Source organism: Acyrthosiphon pisum, chromosome A3 (assembly GCF_005508785.2).
Source record: "Acyrthosiphon pisum isolate AL4f chromosome A3, pea_aphid_22Mar2018_4r6ur, whole genome shotgun sequence".
Taxonomy (NCBI): Eukaryota; Metazoa; Arthropoda; class Insecta; order Hemiptera; family Aphididae; genus Acyrthosiphon; species Acyrthosiphon pisum.
Window position 1 is genome coordinate 24189353 of NC_042496.1, and position 19249 is coordinate 24208601.

Below are 19249 nucleotides of genomic sequence, written 5' to 3' on the forward strand. Positions count from 1 at the left end.
TGAATTATTACTATGATCACATTTTAAAAACTTCTATAAACATAATAATATAATACAGTAAACTGATAACTCACCAAATAAAAAGACATTTTTTTAATATAATACGTACTTATGTTGGTTTTATCATTGGGGTCAATTGCTTTCAAATTTAAAATTTTTACACCACTACAAGAGTGGGCAAGAGTGAGTGAAACGAGGTGGAGCATTCAGCTACATCTGCAGTACCTATCTGCAGTAACACCTCCTTACATTTTTTCACTCTTTTCATTTTGTTTAATATAAATTATTATGCTTGGCAATAATTGTTTATTTAATTATGTACAACGAAAATGTATACATAACCACAAGTTGTAATCTCAAGAGGGGAGTATACTTTATATTTAAGAGTTTTTTGGATGTTATAACCGAAATAATTTGCATATCTTATAAAACAGACGCAATTGTGTTTGTTCGAGTTAGCGCATCATTCCACAAGTCTCTGTAAAACTTGACGTGTGTGATTATTAATTATTGTTAGACAAGGACGAACGTGCTCGTAATACGTTCGGGGCTGTCGTGGTTTTAAACGAAAGTAATGATGGTTGAAGTTTAATCGTGATCTAGATAACCCGATGATTTGTCGACCTGTGACATTAGACCCAATTTAGCAAATGTACATTAGTACAACAATACATTTTAAAATAAAACAACTAAAAGCACTTTGTGTCACTGACTATAAATTATCTGGTCCTATACTATTGTTTATATATTCGCGATGATATTATGGTTACGGTGACAATACTAAAAGTTTGGTTACTTTCGTCATCGATCACCTGCTGAGCTCTGAGGTAGAAGATCTTAGATTTTCCAACCCACCATTATAATATCTCCTTTGATGTTCTGAAAGTTCCTGTTATTGTTAAGCGAAACCCATCATTTATACCTACATACATTTTAAATGAACCTTATCGATTAATTTTTATTCTTAAATTTTTTTTTTAAATTGTTATCTTATAATTTAACACGTGACTACGTCGTGAGCGTAACTTAATAGTGTGCGTCTGGAAAAAAAAAATAAAACAATATGGCTGCCTGACGTCTTGGGATACTCGAAGTACATGTAATGTCGTTACGTTTTTGAAACATTACTTTTTAATAAATCCAATTTTGCGTAATGTCATAAGTACCTACACAATTCTCAATTCAGTTAAGTCAACGTTCATGTATTTTCGCCGTCTCTTCTGAAATTTCTATAACCCAGATAGTATTTATAATAGTTATAGTAATAAGTTTTTATTTTTATTTTTTTTTAATACTACCTACCTAAACCTTTATTTTAATCTAAAATATGTTACACTATACATTATATTATAACAACATCCATAACACGATAGTGCCAGACTGTACAAAAATAAAACAAAATTCAGAATACATTTTTAATATTATGTAACATTATAATATTTATAAAATACGTTTTTAAATAACTCTATGCGTGGACAAAATAATGACGAAATATAGGTATTAAAATCAAATTGTTTTTATTTCACATGGACCATTTTTTATTTCTATAAAATATTAACTTTATACCAATAAAAATACATGGTATGTTCGTAACTTAAAGTGTCTAATACCATTTTAAGTTACCTCCTACGTTACTTTTACTATCTGGGTATCAATGGTTAAGATAGGTTCAATCATTCAAAAGACCAAACGTACAATCTTAACTACAGTTAAATAGCTATAATATAGCTGCTATGTAACTTAAATTATATTCATATTGGCACATTGTAATATGCAGGGCCAGCCATAGGGGGAGGGGGGGCGAGGTGTGCCCCGGCACCAGGCCCCGCGCTTTGCACCTTTACCTTATCAAAATTACTTGAGCAACAATAATTTAAAGTTTATAAATGTATTGATATTAATTACTATGTGGTACCACTTTAGTATTTATAATCAATGCTTAATGCTTATAGTTAATAATGACTATCGGACTATTGACATTTATTAATTTATTAAAAGTGTTGTTGAGTTTGGTTATCTACCTATTATTATGTTTATTAAGCCTACCGAATGCAGTGGTGCCCGATAGGCTACGGTGATGCGTAGTTAATACCCAATCAATAATTTCTCATAAAAACTGTATTTCTCTATAAGTGGTAATACTGATTTGTTTACATTGTTGAGTTACATGGATAGAATAGGTTGATCTATAAATATGAGTACAGTTAATATTATCAGCTTATTTTCTTCGTAATTTGTAATTTGTATGTCTACACCGTATTTTACATATTATTATGCGGGGACATGATAATATGGTACCATTATTATTTTATTTTGAGAACCCTCGACGTTATTGCCACTAGCGAGCTGCGAACACTTATTACGTAAGTAATTATTTTTATTATTAGTCTGTTAATTTCTATATAATTATAATATATACAGTGGCGAGCCGAAGTGGTCAATTTTGACGCAGTTGCGTCAACTTTACAAAGGGGGTGGTCCCATCCCGTGATCGTGGCGCAGAATTAAATGCTAAAGCCTGACCTCTTGGCTCTTTTGATCACATTTTGTTAACATCATAACTTTGTTATAAGTAAAAATAGGATGGTCGTGGTGGTGGTGGTAAGTACATAATTATGAAAATGCGTCATTTACAATTGAAGTTCGGCCCGCCACTGAATATATATATACCTATTACATTATTTATTTTATTTGACAATTTATTATATAGTAGATTTGAGTGTCTTATTATTCTGAATTGGTAGGTATTCATATTTATTATTATTGCAATCACAACATTTTTTTGTCAAGTTTTATGATCTTGGTGTAAATCAATATAAATTCGTAAAAAATACATGGTGGGAATGTGTATAGTTAAGCAGCTTGCCTATGTAAGACTGACATTTTAATTGTCGTTGTTTCTTCGAAAATTATGTTTATGAATGGAAAGTGTCCGAATTTTATATATTAGTAAATTTAAATGTTTGAATATTATGTGTGAATGAGTGTGTCTGAATTAAAAGTGTTCAAATGTTATATTTAAATGTTCGAATATTGTTTTTATTTTGGAATCAACAAAATGTAATTTTTCAGTATAAAAATGTATTATTATTATTATTATTATTATTTATAATTTAATTATACAATTAAATATATGATATTATAACACACTACACAGTACACAATTGGTCAATCGGTAGAACAATTTATTATATCATTATATTTGTGACTATGAACGATATTCGTATACTCGTAATTATGTTCAAATAGGAAAATATAACATTCGTACATAATACAATTCAAACAAAAGTCCATTCGAACAGATTTATTCGAACACTCTTCATTCGAAGAGTCGACTAGTTCCCTATCCTCAGCGTAGTTTGTAACTAAATTCTGGCTTAGGTATATGAATATCTAAAAATATATTAAATATGCATTCGTCGAATCATACAAAAGTATAAACAAATATAATATCAAATATACATATACTATCTTAATATAACAAAGAATAAAATGTAGAAAATAATTTTTGTTCGGAAAAATACACATTTAAAGGTCGCTCCACACTATGCATGTTTCGCGTTTCGCGTTTTGCGTTTCGCGTTTCGTAGTGTTTCGTAGAAAAGGTATAACACAATGCATGTTTCGCGTTTCACGTTTCGTGTTTTAGGTTTCGTAGTGTTTCGTTCAGTTTTCAGTAATCAGTTTACTGTTGCTTAGTACGATTATTTCGTGTGAATATAGGTACATGTTGTTCATTCTTTTTTATTTAAATAAAAATGAATAGTGATAGCGAAGATGAATTATCAATCGCCAGTGCAATTTATATTGTATTGGCTTCAAAACTAAAAAACAAAAAAACCAAAAACACGAAGATGGTGGACTACAACTTTATTTAAAAATCGAGAACTGTATATACATAAATAAATTATAAATTATATATAAATTATAAATATAATAATATAAATATATATATAAATCATATATAAATTCAATATATAGGTACCCGCATGTAAAAATATAAAAAAATGTTTGACTGATTTTGGCATTGATATAATGTCTCGAAGTTTTGAAACAAATTTATATTCTACTTGGTATTTTTTTTGGACCATTATATAGAAATATGGAAAATGTAATACATAAATTCCCGATCCTTTTTAATAACTAATTATTTTTATCTGGTTTCTATTTTATAAAATGTTAGGTCTGTGTATAAGTTCAAAAGTATTTTAGACAAATCATAAAAGTTCAAATCATGACAAGTAGAGATAAAGATAGATTTAGAAAATATGAGTCTGGAAGTAATAAAAGAGTACGTAAACAACAGAAGGATGAGTTTAAATCGATAGCTAGTCTAGTAAGCGGAACAAATTCATGAAATCGGGGAGACTTATTCATTAAGCACATTTATTTAAACCATTATTAAGGGACCCTACTATTGACCGAATCATGTGCCAATAGCCATTTTGAATATTTTGCTAAGTGTTCAGAAAGAGAACTCTTTCATAAAAAAAATTATTTCGCACCAGGCCCCGCAAATCCTTGAGCCGGCATTGGTAATATGAGTTTCAAACTTAGAGTTTGTATTATTATTGCTTACTTAGGCCTCCACATAATTACAGCTACTATTTTATTGTTCATATATTATAAAATATTAATATTGGTGGTCATTATATAATATATATATTATGTTTTTTATATCTTTTACGCTAATAATAGCCGATGAAATATGGTTTTATAAAAAAAAAGTTAAATAATAATTGTAAGTCGTTTTTGGTATACAACTATAACAAAATAAGCATTGTTACTTACGGTTATACGAACATCAATAAAAATATATGTGTAACAACTGTTGCCATAGAAATACGTGATAATTGTGCTAAATATTATCTCGATTTTAATCTGTAGGAAGCCGCAAATACTTACAAACTTCAAACTTTTATTGTTTTTCTTTTTTTTTTTGTTATTCCCACTCATAAAAGTTTCAGTGAAATAAAAATAATATTATTATGTAGATACAAATATTATAAGATACACTATTATAGATATAGATAAGCATTAATAATAATGTAGAGAAAAAAATATATAGAAAAAGCTTCTTAATTCTCAAATATATATGAATATAAAATATTTAATCTATAATGTTTATTATTTCATAATAAATTTAATTATATATATTTTACACTAATTGTACAAATATCTGTAATCGTATTAAACATTAATGAGACGATTAACTTTCAATGAAGAAAACCTATTAAACTAAACATTGTTTTTTTTTCACGACTGACAAAATAAATGTGTTCGATGGATAAATCTGTTAAGAAACAACGTTGATTGCTCTGAAACTTCAATGAATTTTCACACGTATATAAACTATATATTTTAAAAACCTGTCAGAACAGAGATAACGGAACATAAAAACGTTAATCAATAATCAAAGGATCATTTAAAGTTTCTAAATAAAGATATAAGAAAAATATAAGTTTGGAGAGAAGTTGTTGCTTGTTATATAATGGTTTTATAAACTTATTAATATGTGTAAAAGTGTGGCAGAACTGCAAACATGTTTCATACAATTAAATTATTAAGTTTGGTTTTTATTACATTTCCTTTATTCTTTTCTCATAACATGTACTGCGTTATATATTTTGAAATAAAACAATGCATTAAGATATTTAACTATGGAAATTTTATATTTGAACACTATATACCATTAATAAGTAATTTATTTTTACAACGAAAATGGAAAAGTTTTCACACTTTCAACAGTTCATAAACAAATTTGCATCAATAAAATTCTATAATCTAATAAAATTATTTACACAAGAATAAAAATTAAATATAATTAATATAAAAATAAACTATTACTTTCTTGGTTAATAAATTGATTTACTTTTTATAGCTGACCGTTGAACTATAGGTTTAAGACGCGTATCGTATGAGTGATCTTAAATTATATTTATTCAATTATTCAGAGCAAATATTACTATAGAAGTATTGTTATTGTGTATATATTATAAATGTGAAATCTTAAATAAAATTATTTTTCTTGTATACTTACTACTATTGTATGGCTATGTCAGAGAATGTAGTTGATGTACACAAAAGTAATATTATGCAATTCAATAAATCCTTTTTCTTATCAAGAACTAAAAATGAAAAGTATATTTTTTAATTTATAAAATAAATCAAAATTGATTTAGTGACCTACAATTTTATAAACTTAAGTAGTAATATAACTAGGAATAATAAGCGAATATTGACGTTTTTTTTCTTAAAATAATAAATTATGGTGAATAATATTCGTATAACTCATTATTCCCAAATTCCAACTGTAATCACATAAAAGTTATAACACATTGTTTATTGGTAACTAATATTAAAATATTATTATTGGAAAACATATCGATTTCGAAATTAATTTTATATAACCATCTTACATTTAGTAGGTAATGTAAAGAATTGTTTAAGTATTCAAAATGTATGTCATTTTTGTATTCCCATAACACTGAACTCACATTATTTAAATCTGTATCATTATGTATTTTTAATTTAATTAAATAACATAAATCTTGTTTGAAAAATATCAACTAACAAAACTATACGAATTATATATAATTGTTTTTAACCTCCTGAAGATTTAGTCTTTTAAGTATAAATCTAAAATGAGCCATCACCGATTATCACATAGAGACAATAATATCAATATTTACGTTTATACACCCACAGTGTTGCCTATATAGATATATATTGGCTATATAGATTACTAATCACGTTTTAGTCATATTACTAATGGGTATTCACATATCTATGCATTATTAATTACCTACAAAATACATCAACGTGTGTGTCATATAGGTCGTCAATGAGGCGTATTGATTATTATTTATTACCTAAATAATACAATCTATACAATAATACAATTTATAGACTTTTTAGACAAAATAATTAAATCGTCGAGATAAAAAAAAACAATTGGTTGCAAACAGACAAATATGTTTTTTTGTAAACCGTTAAACAATTTCGATTTGTTTTCACTAATAATATCCATCAATATCACTGGCGCAAATGAAAGGCATTCGTAACCCTCGTCTAAATATGCTTACGAATTGGGCGGTGTGCGATATTGATGTTGTTAATTGTTAGACTCTAATCCGGATAAAAAATAATATAATATGAAATTTTAAACTACTAAACGTCAATATTAATCTTAACATAATAACTATAGGTATTTGAACAAGTGCAGGTCATATATCGTGCATAGTCTAATACAGTGGTTGGCAACCTTTTTGGACTCCCGGGCCACATTCATAAATAAAAAGGAGTTCGCGGGTCAGACAAATATAAAAATTTTATATTCCAAATTATTTATCAAGAAAAAATATAACTGTTTAAAACTTTAAAATAATAGACCATAAAAATGACAGTTTTTAATAATATAATAATTGTAATATAAACGTATGGAAATTGCAACTGTTTTAGGCTTAATGTAATTCTTGTTGTTGGATATTGTTTATTATTTTTTCAATTTCCACATTAGAATGACTTGTACTGGCTCTAAGTCAGGTATGTAGCCAGGGCGGGCCTGGGTGGGCCGGGCCCACCCTAAATATACTCTGGCCCAGGGCCGCCCCCCCAAATTCAAAATATAATTATTTTTACCAACTATCAAAAATGTGATTATGCACATTGAGAAAAATCTATTGTGATTACTACTAGGTAATACAATTATTGGACGTTGGCTGGGAAGAACGGTCCCGCTAGTGCCCCTGACGTACCACATGTCACAGGCGCTAACGGGACACGGCTGCTTCCAGCTACAAGAGAGACAGGACCGCCAGCCCGATGTGTCTGCAGTGCAGGGGCGGCGGTATTAATTAACGAATAGGTATAAACAATGATGAATTAAAAACTAAGAACTAAGAAGTAACTTTTTTTGGTATCAGGTACTTTCAATTTTGTAATTCTTAAATAGGTAATAGGTATAACTTGTTGTGAAAAAAATTTTTTAACCAATTACCAACTAAATGTAAATTATTTAAATTAAGAAGATTCTTTGTATTGCATACCCCCGACAAGAATTTCATAAAGAAAAATTATGGAAAATAATAAAAGGGCCAAAAATTATTGGCCCCCCCCCCTAGTAGACATTTTCTGGCTACGTGCCTGCTCTAAGTACATGGTGGATAATGGAGATGGTCATCAGTTAAGCGTGAATGGCGAAATGGTTTTTAATTTTTTTCATATGAGAAAAGTCCTGTTCACACACGTAAGTGGATCCAAACATTCAAATATCCTTATAAAACATCCAATCCAAACATATTTAAACTTATCTACAATATCTGGACAAATATTACCGGTCATGCTTAGATAGTACACATTTTTTGACAAATTCTGCATCTGTAAATGGTTTTCCCTCTTTTGCAATTAACAAATAGCTACATTCACACTGGCTGAAATAATGGCTTTGTTTTGAATAGTTACTTTTAAAAAGATCGTTTGTTCTCTGGTTAGAGCTTTTTGTAGTTTTTAAACTTCAATTTCTCTTAACTTTCCGTATGAGGAGTCATATTTAACTTAATGTTTGGATTCATAATGTTGTGTAATATTGTTTCACGACAAACAAGGCACATGACTTTTCCTTTATTTTCAATACCAAGTATTATAATATGATCCATTTATGTTGAAATACACGACATTCAGAATCTATTTTTCTTTTTTTACGTACTGACATTCATTATAATTCGTTTAAAATTTAAATTGAATCTAAACTAACAGCCAAGTAAACGATCACTATAAATATAAAATATAAATTATAATGTTATTAAAACTACACACGACGCAAACCGCACATACGCGTACGAAAAACGCAACGTTACTTAATCTGAATCGAAAATTAAAATTATAGCCCAAATACACTCTCGTATCTACTCTATCTTATCAGTAACTGACACCTTATATCTACCATTATAAAATATGACTGATAGAAACGTTCAATATATTTAATATTTATACAATATGATTTTTTGATATGATATTCAAATAAATGTCGTTTTCGTAGAATTTAAAGCGGCCCGTATACAATAGACACGAGGGCCGCCCGCGGGCCGCCGGTTGCTGACTCTAATATATTAATATACTATAATATATATCATGGATTGATATGGACATTTATTTTTGACATTGGTTATTTTATTGACAGCTAAATATGAATTTGCACTTAGGGTCACTAACCATCACAGAATATTGTATTGTCGTACAATGAATGTAGAATATGCATTATCGATGCCTCACTATAAATATAAATTTGACTTTCGATTTTTGTTGCCTGCCGAAAGTTGACTTGGCGTTTCGTTCATTAAATTAACTCGCAATGTCTTCTCTGTTGAAGAAGCTCACATGGTATTTTATAAAATATTAAAGAACTAGATATTGAGTCCAAACATTTTTTGTAATTTACATGACATAGATTATGACAAATTATTATTATTATATTGGTACTATTACGATAGCTAGGTGAAGTAGGTAACAATTTACAAGGTTTGAAATGTTAAAAATTTTAACATTGATGTTTGCAACATAGATTTACACAAACATGACAATTTGATGTGTAGGTATCTGCAAACGAGTGAGTAAATTTAATAGAGTTCGCCAGTCGCCTAGCACTTATGACCAAAATGTTTACTATTTGGGTCTTGTTTACGACAACGTTTTTCGCAAACAATGGATAATCCATTAGTCTGTAATAAAAAATAAAAATGTAATAATATCACTTATAACTTATAAGTTATAACTCTTGTAACTGGACTCAGTTAAACGAATTATTGTTTTCGGCTTTTCCGCTTGAACTCGTAGTGTTATAAGAGCACTGCTCTTATAACACCACGAGTTCTTAGAGCACACATACTTTAGACGTCGTTAACTTGATAGTTGTCGATATATTATGCATGTGGAAGTTTTTGACACGAGTTCACTAACCATTTATTATATTGTTTGAACACAACTAAGGATATTTTACCGTGAAATTATATATTATTTGTAATTGTATAGTTAGAGCAGTTCTTGGTTTGAGAGGCAACTATCCGTGGTAAAAAAAAGTTAAAAAAAACTACAAACTGACGGCGTTGTCTGTCATATATTATGCATTTACACTTATTTGTATTTGATAACGAGATGAGTCTTATCTAAGTAGGAGCCTACTTGATTTCATTGATGCGTGTACAATCTTCGAATACATTAATAGCGTTCCATAAACATTTAACATCTATATACAAGGAACATTCAAATTAATTATGTAACTACATATTAATATGAAATAAGTACTAAGTTAAGCTCATAAATTGTTAATTTAATCGTTTTAACGTTAGAGGGACTTGACAGATAGTAACTATAGGTAGTGATTAAAGAAATAGAGAACGAGAATATATCACGAGAACTAAACGGGAACTGCAGATGGTTGGAACTCTAACATTAACTCTACAAATAGAAAGGACCGTATACTTATTGGCTATTATTAAGATTTGATGATGAGCATGAGATGGACACTAATATTAATTAAACTTTTGGAGAATTGACTGACCAGAAAAAACCTGTTGATTGGGATTGGTTATACATCCAAGCCCGGATTAAGGATCAATTGAGCCCCGGGACACCATACACTTAGTGGCTCCCTTTCAACTTTAACTTCAAAAAAATTGTATCATTACATATTAATGACTTTATCTTATTGTATAATTTTTTACTATACAAAAAATATACAGAGTGTATCTTATGTCATTGTACGCGGTTTTTTTTAACAATTATAAATCGATGATATATTATGGAATTTCGTTAAAATAAAAAAGACGTGTTTCTCTATTTTTAACAGGCAATTTTTTTATAAGATTTTTAAACACGTAGATGTACCAATAATAAAATCGACTTTATTTTTTCAAATGGTAACCACTATATTTTTTGATGGATTCTGGTAAAGCTTTTTTTCTGAACATTTTGACAGTCAAATGATCAATTTTGGTTCGCTAAGTTATTAACTATGGTCCTCTAAAATTCAGTATAATATGCATCAATACTTTTAACTAAAATACCTAATTTACAAGAGCTAAATAATTTTTTCTTACAACTATCTTTTTATATACTTAAATAGTTAAATCGGTAATCTAAAATGCTCAAAAAAAAAAAAAAAAAAACAAAATTATTGGCAAATATAGTTCATTATTTAGGTATAGTAATTTTTCGTGATATAAAATTGAGAATGTAATTTCATTTTATAATTATTAATAATAATTTACCTACTATACCTATACCTACCTACTTAAATATTTTTTTTTTTTAAACTATTGGACGCGTAAAAAAATATATTTTAGGGATAATGATGGGCTCCCAAGTTCAATGGGCCCCCCATAATCCGGGTTTGTACATCATTCAGGTAATTGATCATAATATTAGCTACATAAACTAAAACAACTTGAGGTATTTCCTTTGTCTTGCGCAATTGGCATTACTACGATGAGTCACTGACGAGTCATATAGCGTGGTAATAAATAGTTTAGTAGGCAGCTAAGTATCTAACTAGGTATAAATAGATTTTTATATGATATAATATACCATTAAAAAAATAATTAACTGGGGTATTGAATTCGTTTTCTCATTTTTAATCACTAATTGGATTGTTATAGAAAGTTATACGTTCGGTTTTTACGATATTAAAATGTTTAAGCTATTAATGAATATTTTTAAAAATTTTATATTTCATGTAGGTATATATACCAATTACCAAGTATATATGAGATGAGTAGGTATTATAATACCTACTCATCTCATAACCGTTTAAAAATTAGAATATCGTAAAAAACATAGACGAGTTTCTTACGTTTAAATTTGATAGTTGCGGTTAATTCGCTGTTATAAAGGTAACTACACAAAATTTAAAATTGGTTGTGCTGAACGAAAATGTACCATGTTGCACGTTTGTAAGGCTGAGATGACACGTGTGAACTTGAATGATTCTGCAGTCTGCGTATTAAATTCAATTATTTTTTTCCTCGTATTCAAACGCACCTTTGTATTCCGTGTTTCATAATTTCTTGTTTTGAAACGTTTTTGAAATGTTCGACAAAATTAAATCGTTATAGACGTTAACTATAATAATATATATAATATGTATAGGTATTATTAATCATTACCTACTGTTTAGGTACTACAACATATGTTTTGGAAAAACTTTAAAATAATGTTTAGGATTTGTTCGTAGTGTTCTTCGTTAAATAGTTTAGAATCTGTTATAACTTTCAAACTCCGTTATTAATACATCCTACCCACGCGGTTAACGACAGGGACACTGCTGAGTCGTTCGATCGATTACGAATGAATGTAATCTTCTGGATTTTGTGTAGGACGTGTATAGGTACACTCGTAAGTAATAATAACTAAGTTTGAGCTGCATTAATTCAATTATTAGAGACCATACCGGACATCCATACCCTAACGAATTCACGCGAACAGTGTATTAGTTTAAGTGCACTATCGTTTAGAATATGCAAAATATAATAATATTTATTAACGGGTAATGTCTTTGTAATAATGCTTTCATCAGTATAGACAGTAATATACCTTTATGAGCCCCATAAGACAACAAAAGTTCTTTCTACCTATGTACAAGTAAAATAAAAGCATACGTGCAGACTGCAGACATCTCGTAGGTCACTCTGCCATAGATCATTCCAATGTATATATTATCAAAAGGTGTACAAATTGTGTTATCCCCGTCGATTCGTACAAAATATTTAACTGTTCATACTAAGAATAAATACATACAACCACCTATAATAATATTGTTAATTATTAGTGATTTTATTGTATTTTATTATGTTTACTTTTTATATTATTTTGTTAATAGAACACGATTTACATTAAAACCCACATTTTTTATAGGTACTCATTTAGTTTAGTAGTATATAAGACTACAAAAAGAATAAAGTATAAACATTATATTTTTTTACAAATTATACTAAGTATAATATTATATGCACATATTAAAAATAATTATAGTAATAATAACAATAATCATCGAAATATATTTGTATTTAAACGACACCCTCTTTCCTTCTGGAATAACAAATTACCGTCGAACGTGGACTTGTGAATGATATTATCATTTAAAATAAACTGTTTCATTCGTCCGATGTTTATATCAAAATTATAGTGATTCAAAATATGAAGTTTGCATTGTAAATAAATCCTTCCAGTTGAAAACAATAAAACCCCCCTGCGCATTATCTCTATTTTAAAACATTTATAAAAGGATTGAATGGAAGGCATTTTTTGACTTGAAAACCGTTTTACCTTTTAAGGATTTAATTGTGTACATTTGTTATGGGTATAGACGTATTATAGTGTACGTGAGAAATGAGGAATATACGTTCGTTTTATGTTTTGAAAAGAGTAAAAAAAATTGTATGAGATCTACCACGAGCGTCGAATGATTGAATAGAGTGCATTAGCAACGCGTTGGTAGTACTTGTAAACCTGTTGAAAGTGAAATTTTTAAAAGTTTGGATTTTGGAAAACGCATTATACAGTTTTCTAGGAAAAGTATGAGGGTGAAAATGTTTCTTAAAAGCGTTCTGTGTCCTCTATATATTTACGACCGTTTAAAATAAATTATAAGCCTATATAATTAAATATAATGTATATTGTAGTTTTATAATAAATTGGAGGAGTACATTTTTCGTTTGTCCAAACGTTAGTCTGGTCCTATTGCCTATACCGTTTTAATAAGATTAATAATAAGATTAAAGTACATAATTGATAAATAAATTACAGTCTTTGTGATGAGTCACAAACTGTGAAATTATTATAATTTACCAGGACGTGTAAAAATATAGCGATTATAATTCCAGCGCCCACTTAAACATATGGTTTGAGCCGGGAGTATCTATATATTATATTATACTTTTAAGAACTTTTGTATTTTATAATTTTATTTTTCAAGCAATAAATAATTCCTTAAAAATTGTTCACCCAGCTCACGATTCGGTCATATTACTCAAATGCTCAGGCTTGAATCACTGCAGGAACAAAGGCGCACGGATTTGGTGTCCGTTGGTTTAGCAGATTTATATGCGGTTTGATCGAGGATCGAGTTAATGTCCCGAAACTACTAAAATGTCTGAACCAAAAAACTGCTACACCTATAGTTTCATAACATTTTTTACTTCCCGGTGGCTCGCGTTTATTATTAAAAACATCTTGAATTTCTAAAGAAAATTAGATCTTATATAATTGTATACCTTTAGTATGTTCTTATGCATAAAAATATAATATATTGTAGTTACTCGTTTGCGTTGCCAATTTTATATTGCTACGGTCCACTTGCCTAGCTATATCATCTATGCATTTAATTTCATCATCGACCCATCCCTATTCAAAAGTCGTGTATACGTTACTATATAGTTGTGTGCAATGTATACGGAATGCCAATAATAGCGTAAATGTATTAAATAAATCAAACTAAAAAAAATTAATAAATTCTAACCATAATTTACGGACACACGTCCTGTAGGTATATTTTATAAGTTCATTATAAAAGGGACGCTACACGAACATTTACTGTCTCTCCGCTGAGCATATAATATTAAATACATTTATAAAAAATAAAGTCGCTTCGTATTTCTATCGTGGATGGTTATATAGACCGAAATAAGAGTACAATTACTTATCGTCAAGTTTAAATGAAAGAATTTATTCTACGATCGTACTAGGTACAATCATTTGTACAATATATTAATTTCAAAAGTATTACACATAAACCAATGATGTCATATACCAAACAATAATTCCCGTGCCCTAAAGTTATACATTATTATTATTATTATGATCGTCATTACTGATAACGTATTTTTGATTTTATTCCAAAATTATGTTGATGGAGACACTGGACAAAGCTTTATTTTTTATAACCCATTGAAAAGACGGATGCGATAAATCTCGTGTGGTATCCATAGTTATATTTAACGATGATCTTTAATGGTCGTGTTCAAGTGAGTTAATAGTCAGTTTGTTAAAATCTGAAGTCATTCGAAACATTTTTCCAAGTTTGTTTTGAATTTAATTATATTAATAATACTATACTAAAATTTTAGATCGTACCGGTCGTAATGTCATAAAATAGAATCATTAGAATTATAGTGTTTCCGTATATTGTATGAGAAATATTTTCTTCGTGATAAACTGATAATAATTTGTAGAAGATATAGTAAAATGTGCACAATTAATTATATATACATAAATATGTTTAAATAATAGTCATTTCCAATTGCTCAATGTATGTTTATAATAAATAAAATCAAAATAAATACCATTTAATAATAACTAAGCTAAACCTTTATTTTATTTGTGTACTAAATATTAAACCAAAAATTAGACTAAAAAAACTTTTTGAAAAACACGAAATAGTTTCAAAATAAAAGTTTAAGTTAAAATAACAAGAATCACCAAAAAATTATGAATACAATATAATATGTACGCACGAATAGAATAAACGACAAATAAAAATAAAAAATGTACAGTAAATAATTATTTTAAGTTTTATGAAAAATAAAATCAATAGAAAACTGAAATTAAATTTATAATTATAATAATTCAAGGAAATAATAACACCTTAACAGCAAGTTTAAATCACAAATTATTGTTACAAAAAAAAATTTCGATTTGTATACGAAAAACAATACTGTTGGCGTATTAAAACAAAAATACATTTAAATCTTTTTTTCTAAAATCTACCAGACGGGAAATAATATTATCATTGTTGGTGTACACCGAAAATTTTAATTTTAGTAATTATGTTTATCGTAAGGTTAGGAGAAAAATTAAATATACGAGCTTATGGCAGAGATAGAGGAAAACTTTATTTTATTTTATTTTTCGACTATAAAAAATAAACACGCGCTTATCTATAACCAAACACAGTGTATAAATAATAATATTATATAATATAATAAGCATATATCGTATACGAATTAGGTATGTAATATATTTTATTATGCGGTTATTTTTTTTTAATATATTTTTTTTTTTGCTCGCAGACGCGACATAACTGTTGCGAATTTTGGACAAACCCCCAAAGGGAGGTGGGACTTGTTGCGCACGCTGAAACGAGAGGAGAAAACACAGAATATTACCCTCTCGGACTGATCCACCCTGAACGGATGCGTAGTGTTCGTAACAACGTAGCACGACGTACCTATATATATAAACGGAAAAGTAGATTTCACTCTGTACAGTATCTCCGTTTGTACCAAACTGGTCGCGCTCTGTGGCACAGGTAAGTGGTGTTCAATATTTTTTTTCCTCTCGTTCTTTAACCCCTTTCGTCAATATCACGAGTTTTTTTTTTATTCTTTTTAAATAAGGACGGATTTTTTTAATTGAAAAATGTACCTATGATGAATCGCGCAACGCAAATAATAAAAATGTGTATAGGTTTTGCATTGATTTCGTTTTCAATTAAACGTAGTTTTATAGAGTCTGATGTCATGTGTAAAAAAATACGGAGATGTGCATACGATATTTTTAAAATATAATGAATTAATACATTTACCGATAGCGCTATTTACGTAAACATATAGGGAGACATAGAAAATTGTAATAATATATTTTTCTAATATTCGTTTTACTAAAAAAAAAAGAACAAAAAACTGAAATAATTTAGACATTTTTCTGTCTGTCGACTAATAAATAATAAAACATTTTAATAAATATTTACTTCAAATTAATTCTAGTTTTCTGATAGTAGGTACCTACGATATGATACAAAATACATTTTTAAAATTAATTAATGTATCTGGTTTTCGCTGTTTTTCAGAAGCTTTTAATAATATTTAAAAATGTTTAGTGTTTATGAAGTTTTGATTCATGCGTTTGAATTTTTGTTAGGCAAAACATAAAAAAAGAGTTTTTTGATAGTTAAAATTAATTTATTAAAATTATATTGCACTAAATTAATAATAATTTTGTAACATAATATAATATGTTATAATATGTGTATATAATATATATAATATATGTATATAATATCAATACGCATAATTTATATTCAGCATTGAGATAAAGTTATGTTTCAAAATTATATTTGGCGAACTAAAATAAATAATATTCAGTACCATAACAGTGTTCAGATATATATTGAAGAAACTAGAAAGCACAGAAATACAGAATTAAATTTTTTTTTTTAGTTTTTATACAACGTACGTCAAGTATGTTAATATTAACTGTGATAATTATTTCTGGTAAGGGTTTGATACAAATTAAAATAATTTGAGTGCTAAAAATTACTGCAACAAAACATCTAACAAAGACCGAGAGAAGTTTCATTTTTTTCCATAAAAACATTGTTTGACTCGTTCTGTAATTCTGTTTTGTTCATCTCATTATAATATGGTATTATTTCTTAAATTAATTCAACATTCCATTGTTTTGATTGTAGACTGTAAAACAAGTGTTTTCGCTGCCAATTGTATTATCATTGAATGTACTCGAATAGACGTATAGAATAATGTGATTACCTGAATAATATTTGATGTTTATTATTACAATAAATAAATAGCACATATATTTTTGTTTACTGAAACAAAGGCCAAAAATGCCAACATTCTTTTAGTTTCTGAGTTCTAGAATAACAGTAAATTGTAATCGAGTAAAATAAATTGGTAAATTTCATAAAAAATTATTCATCCGATTTTTAATATCTGCAGATTGAATATATTTTACAAGAACGCTGGCATTAATTTTCAACAATTTTTTTCAATTAATCTTTGATTTGCTTCCACAACTTTCCCAATATCTCTACACACATTTACTTTATTATAATATTATTACCATTATGTATTAATGGCATATCGTACGGACGAGTTAAAAATAACAAACTTAATTTTCTATACAAAATTACATATTAAATAAAACTAGATAATTTGGTTATACATTGCCTATATTATGCATATAATATCTAAAAATACAAAATCGTAATTATAATAATAATAATAATAATGGTAGTTTATAACGACCACGGAAATATTTATAATAATAATAAATATTTATAGTATTGTAATTTATTTAGACTATGCCAAGGTACCTAAGGTACCTAGGTATATAATATATATCTAGTATATGTATTATGGATATATTATGTCTATAGATTTTTTTTTTAAATACACGTATGTATTATTTTCATTATCGGGTTTGATCCCTGCAGACTTCCTGCTATGTGTACCTACTTAGTTTTTGGGTTCCAATCTTCGAATTACGCGCATTCGAAATGTAGTAAAACCTTTAGGATAATGCCGAAAGTATGACATTCCTACGATCCCTCATTAGGTCAGTTGATTGATTGTTCCAGAGTTTTTGCTATAAGTATTTCGTTCAATTTGCTTTGTTACGTCAGCACCCGCAATTAACATTTAAAGTTCACACCGACTACAGTTTTACGACTTCATGAATATCCTCATCCATGGTGTTAATCACAATATAATATTTCGGTCCAGGGCATAGTTTTTTAGAACATCTGAACACCGATTTGAACATGGGCAACGCCGAATATATACTTTTAATATTATTACGCTAAGGTACAATAATTAAATTCGATGCAAAGACTTTACATGTTTGGTAAAGATGTTCAGGTGTTAGGTGTTTGTCTAATTGTCGGCCGATTTATTACCCTCAATAACAATGCATGATATTGTACAATATGTATAGTGTGGGAAAAATTGATTTTTTTTAAAAAAAAGGAAAAAGCCATCATATGTTTTAGAATTAGTTGAAAATTTGAAAATCCATAACGAAAAAAAGTTATCATACAATATTATAATGCTTCAATAATATCCAACATAAATTAGTTTAGTTTATTGTTATATTATCTTATTAATGTGGCTGGAATTTCATCCTATCAATTGCCTTGGCTCATAGTATAATAATTTATACTTTGATTTGGGTAATAACTAACAACTACCTATAATATTAATTTAAAGATAAATCTAAATTTCATACAGTATCAGAGAAAATCTATAAACCTACCTATAATATGTTTGATTTTATCGAAACGCATGTAGGCATAGGTACTGACGTACTGTTTAATCGTTTGTAACAATTTAGGAAATATGTACTTTATATTAATTTACTTTGAAAACTTTGTTAACTTTTCAATATCTTTTTTTTATTTTATAATCTAAAGTAATTTTTTTTCACAAAGAGGAATATTAAACTGAACAGTGAATACACA

General features: G+C 28.1%; 1 protein-coding gene across 1 annotated transcript in view; it reads left to right on the forward strand.

The window, feature by feature from the left end:
• The window catches only part of LOC100573104, an 87331-nt gene that overhangs the window by 25862 nt on the left and 42220 nt on the right, over nucleotides 1–19249 (forward strand). Inside the window, exon 3 of the mRNA XM_029491466.1 lies at nucleotides 16062–16300. Within this exon, the coding sequence (XP_029347326.1) occupies nucleotides 16062–16300 (239 nt within the window). The remainder of the gene's footprint in view (nucleotides 1–16061; nucleotides 16301–19249) is intronic.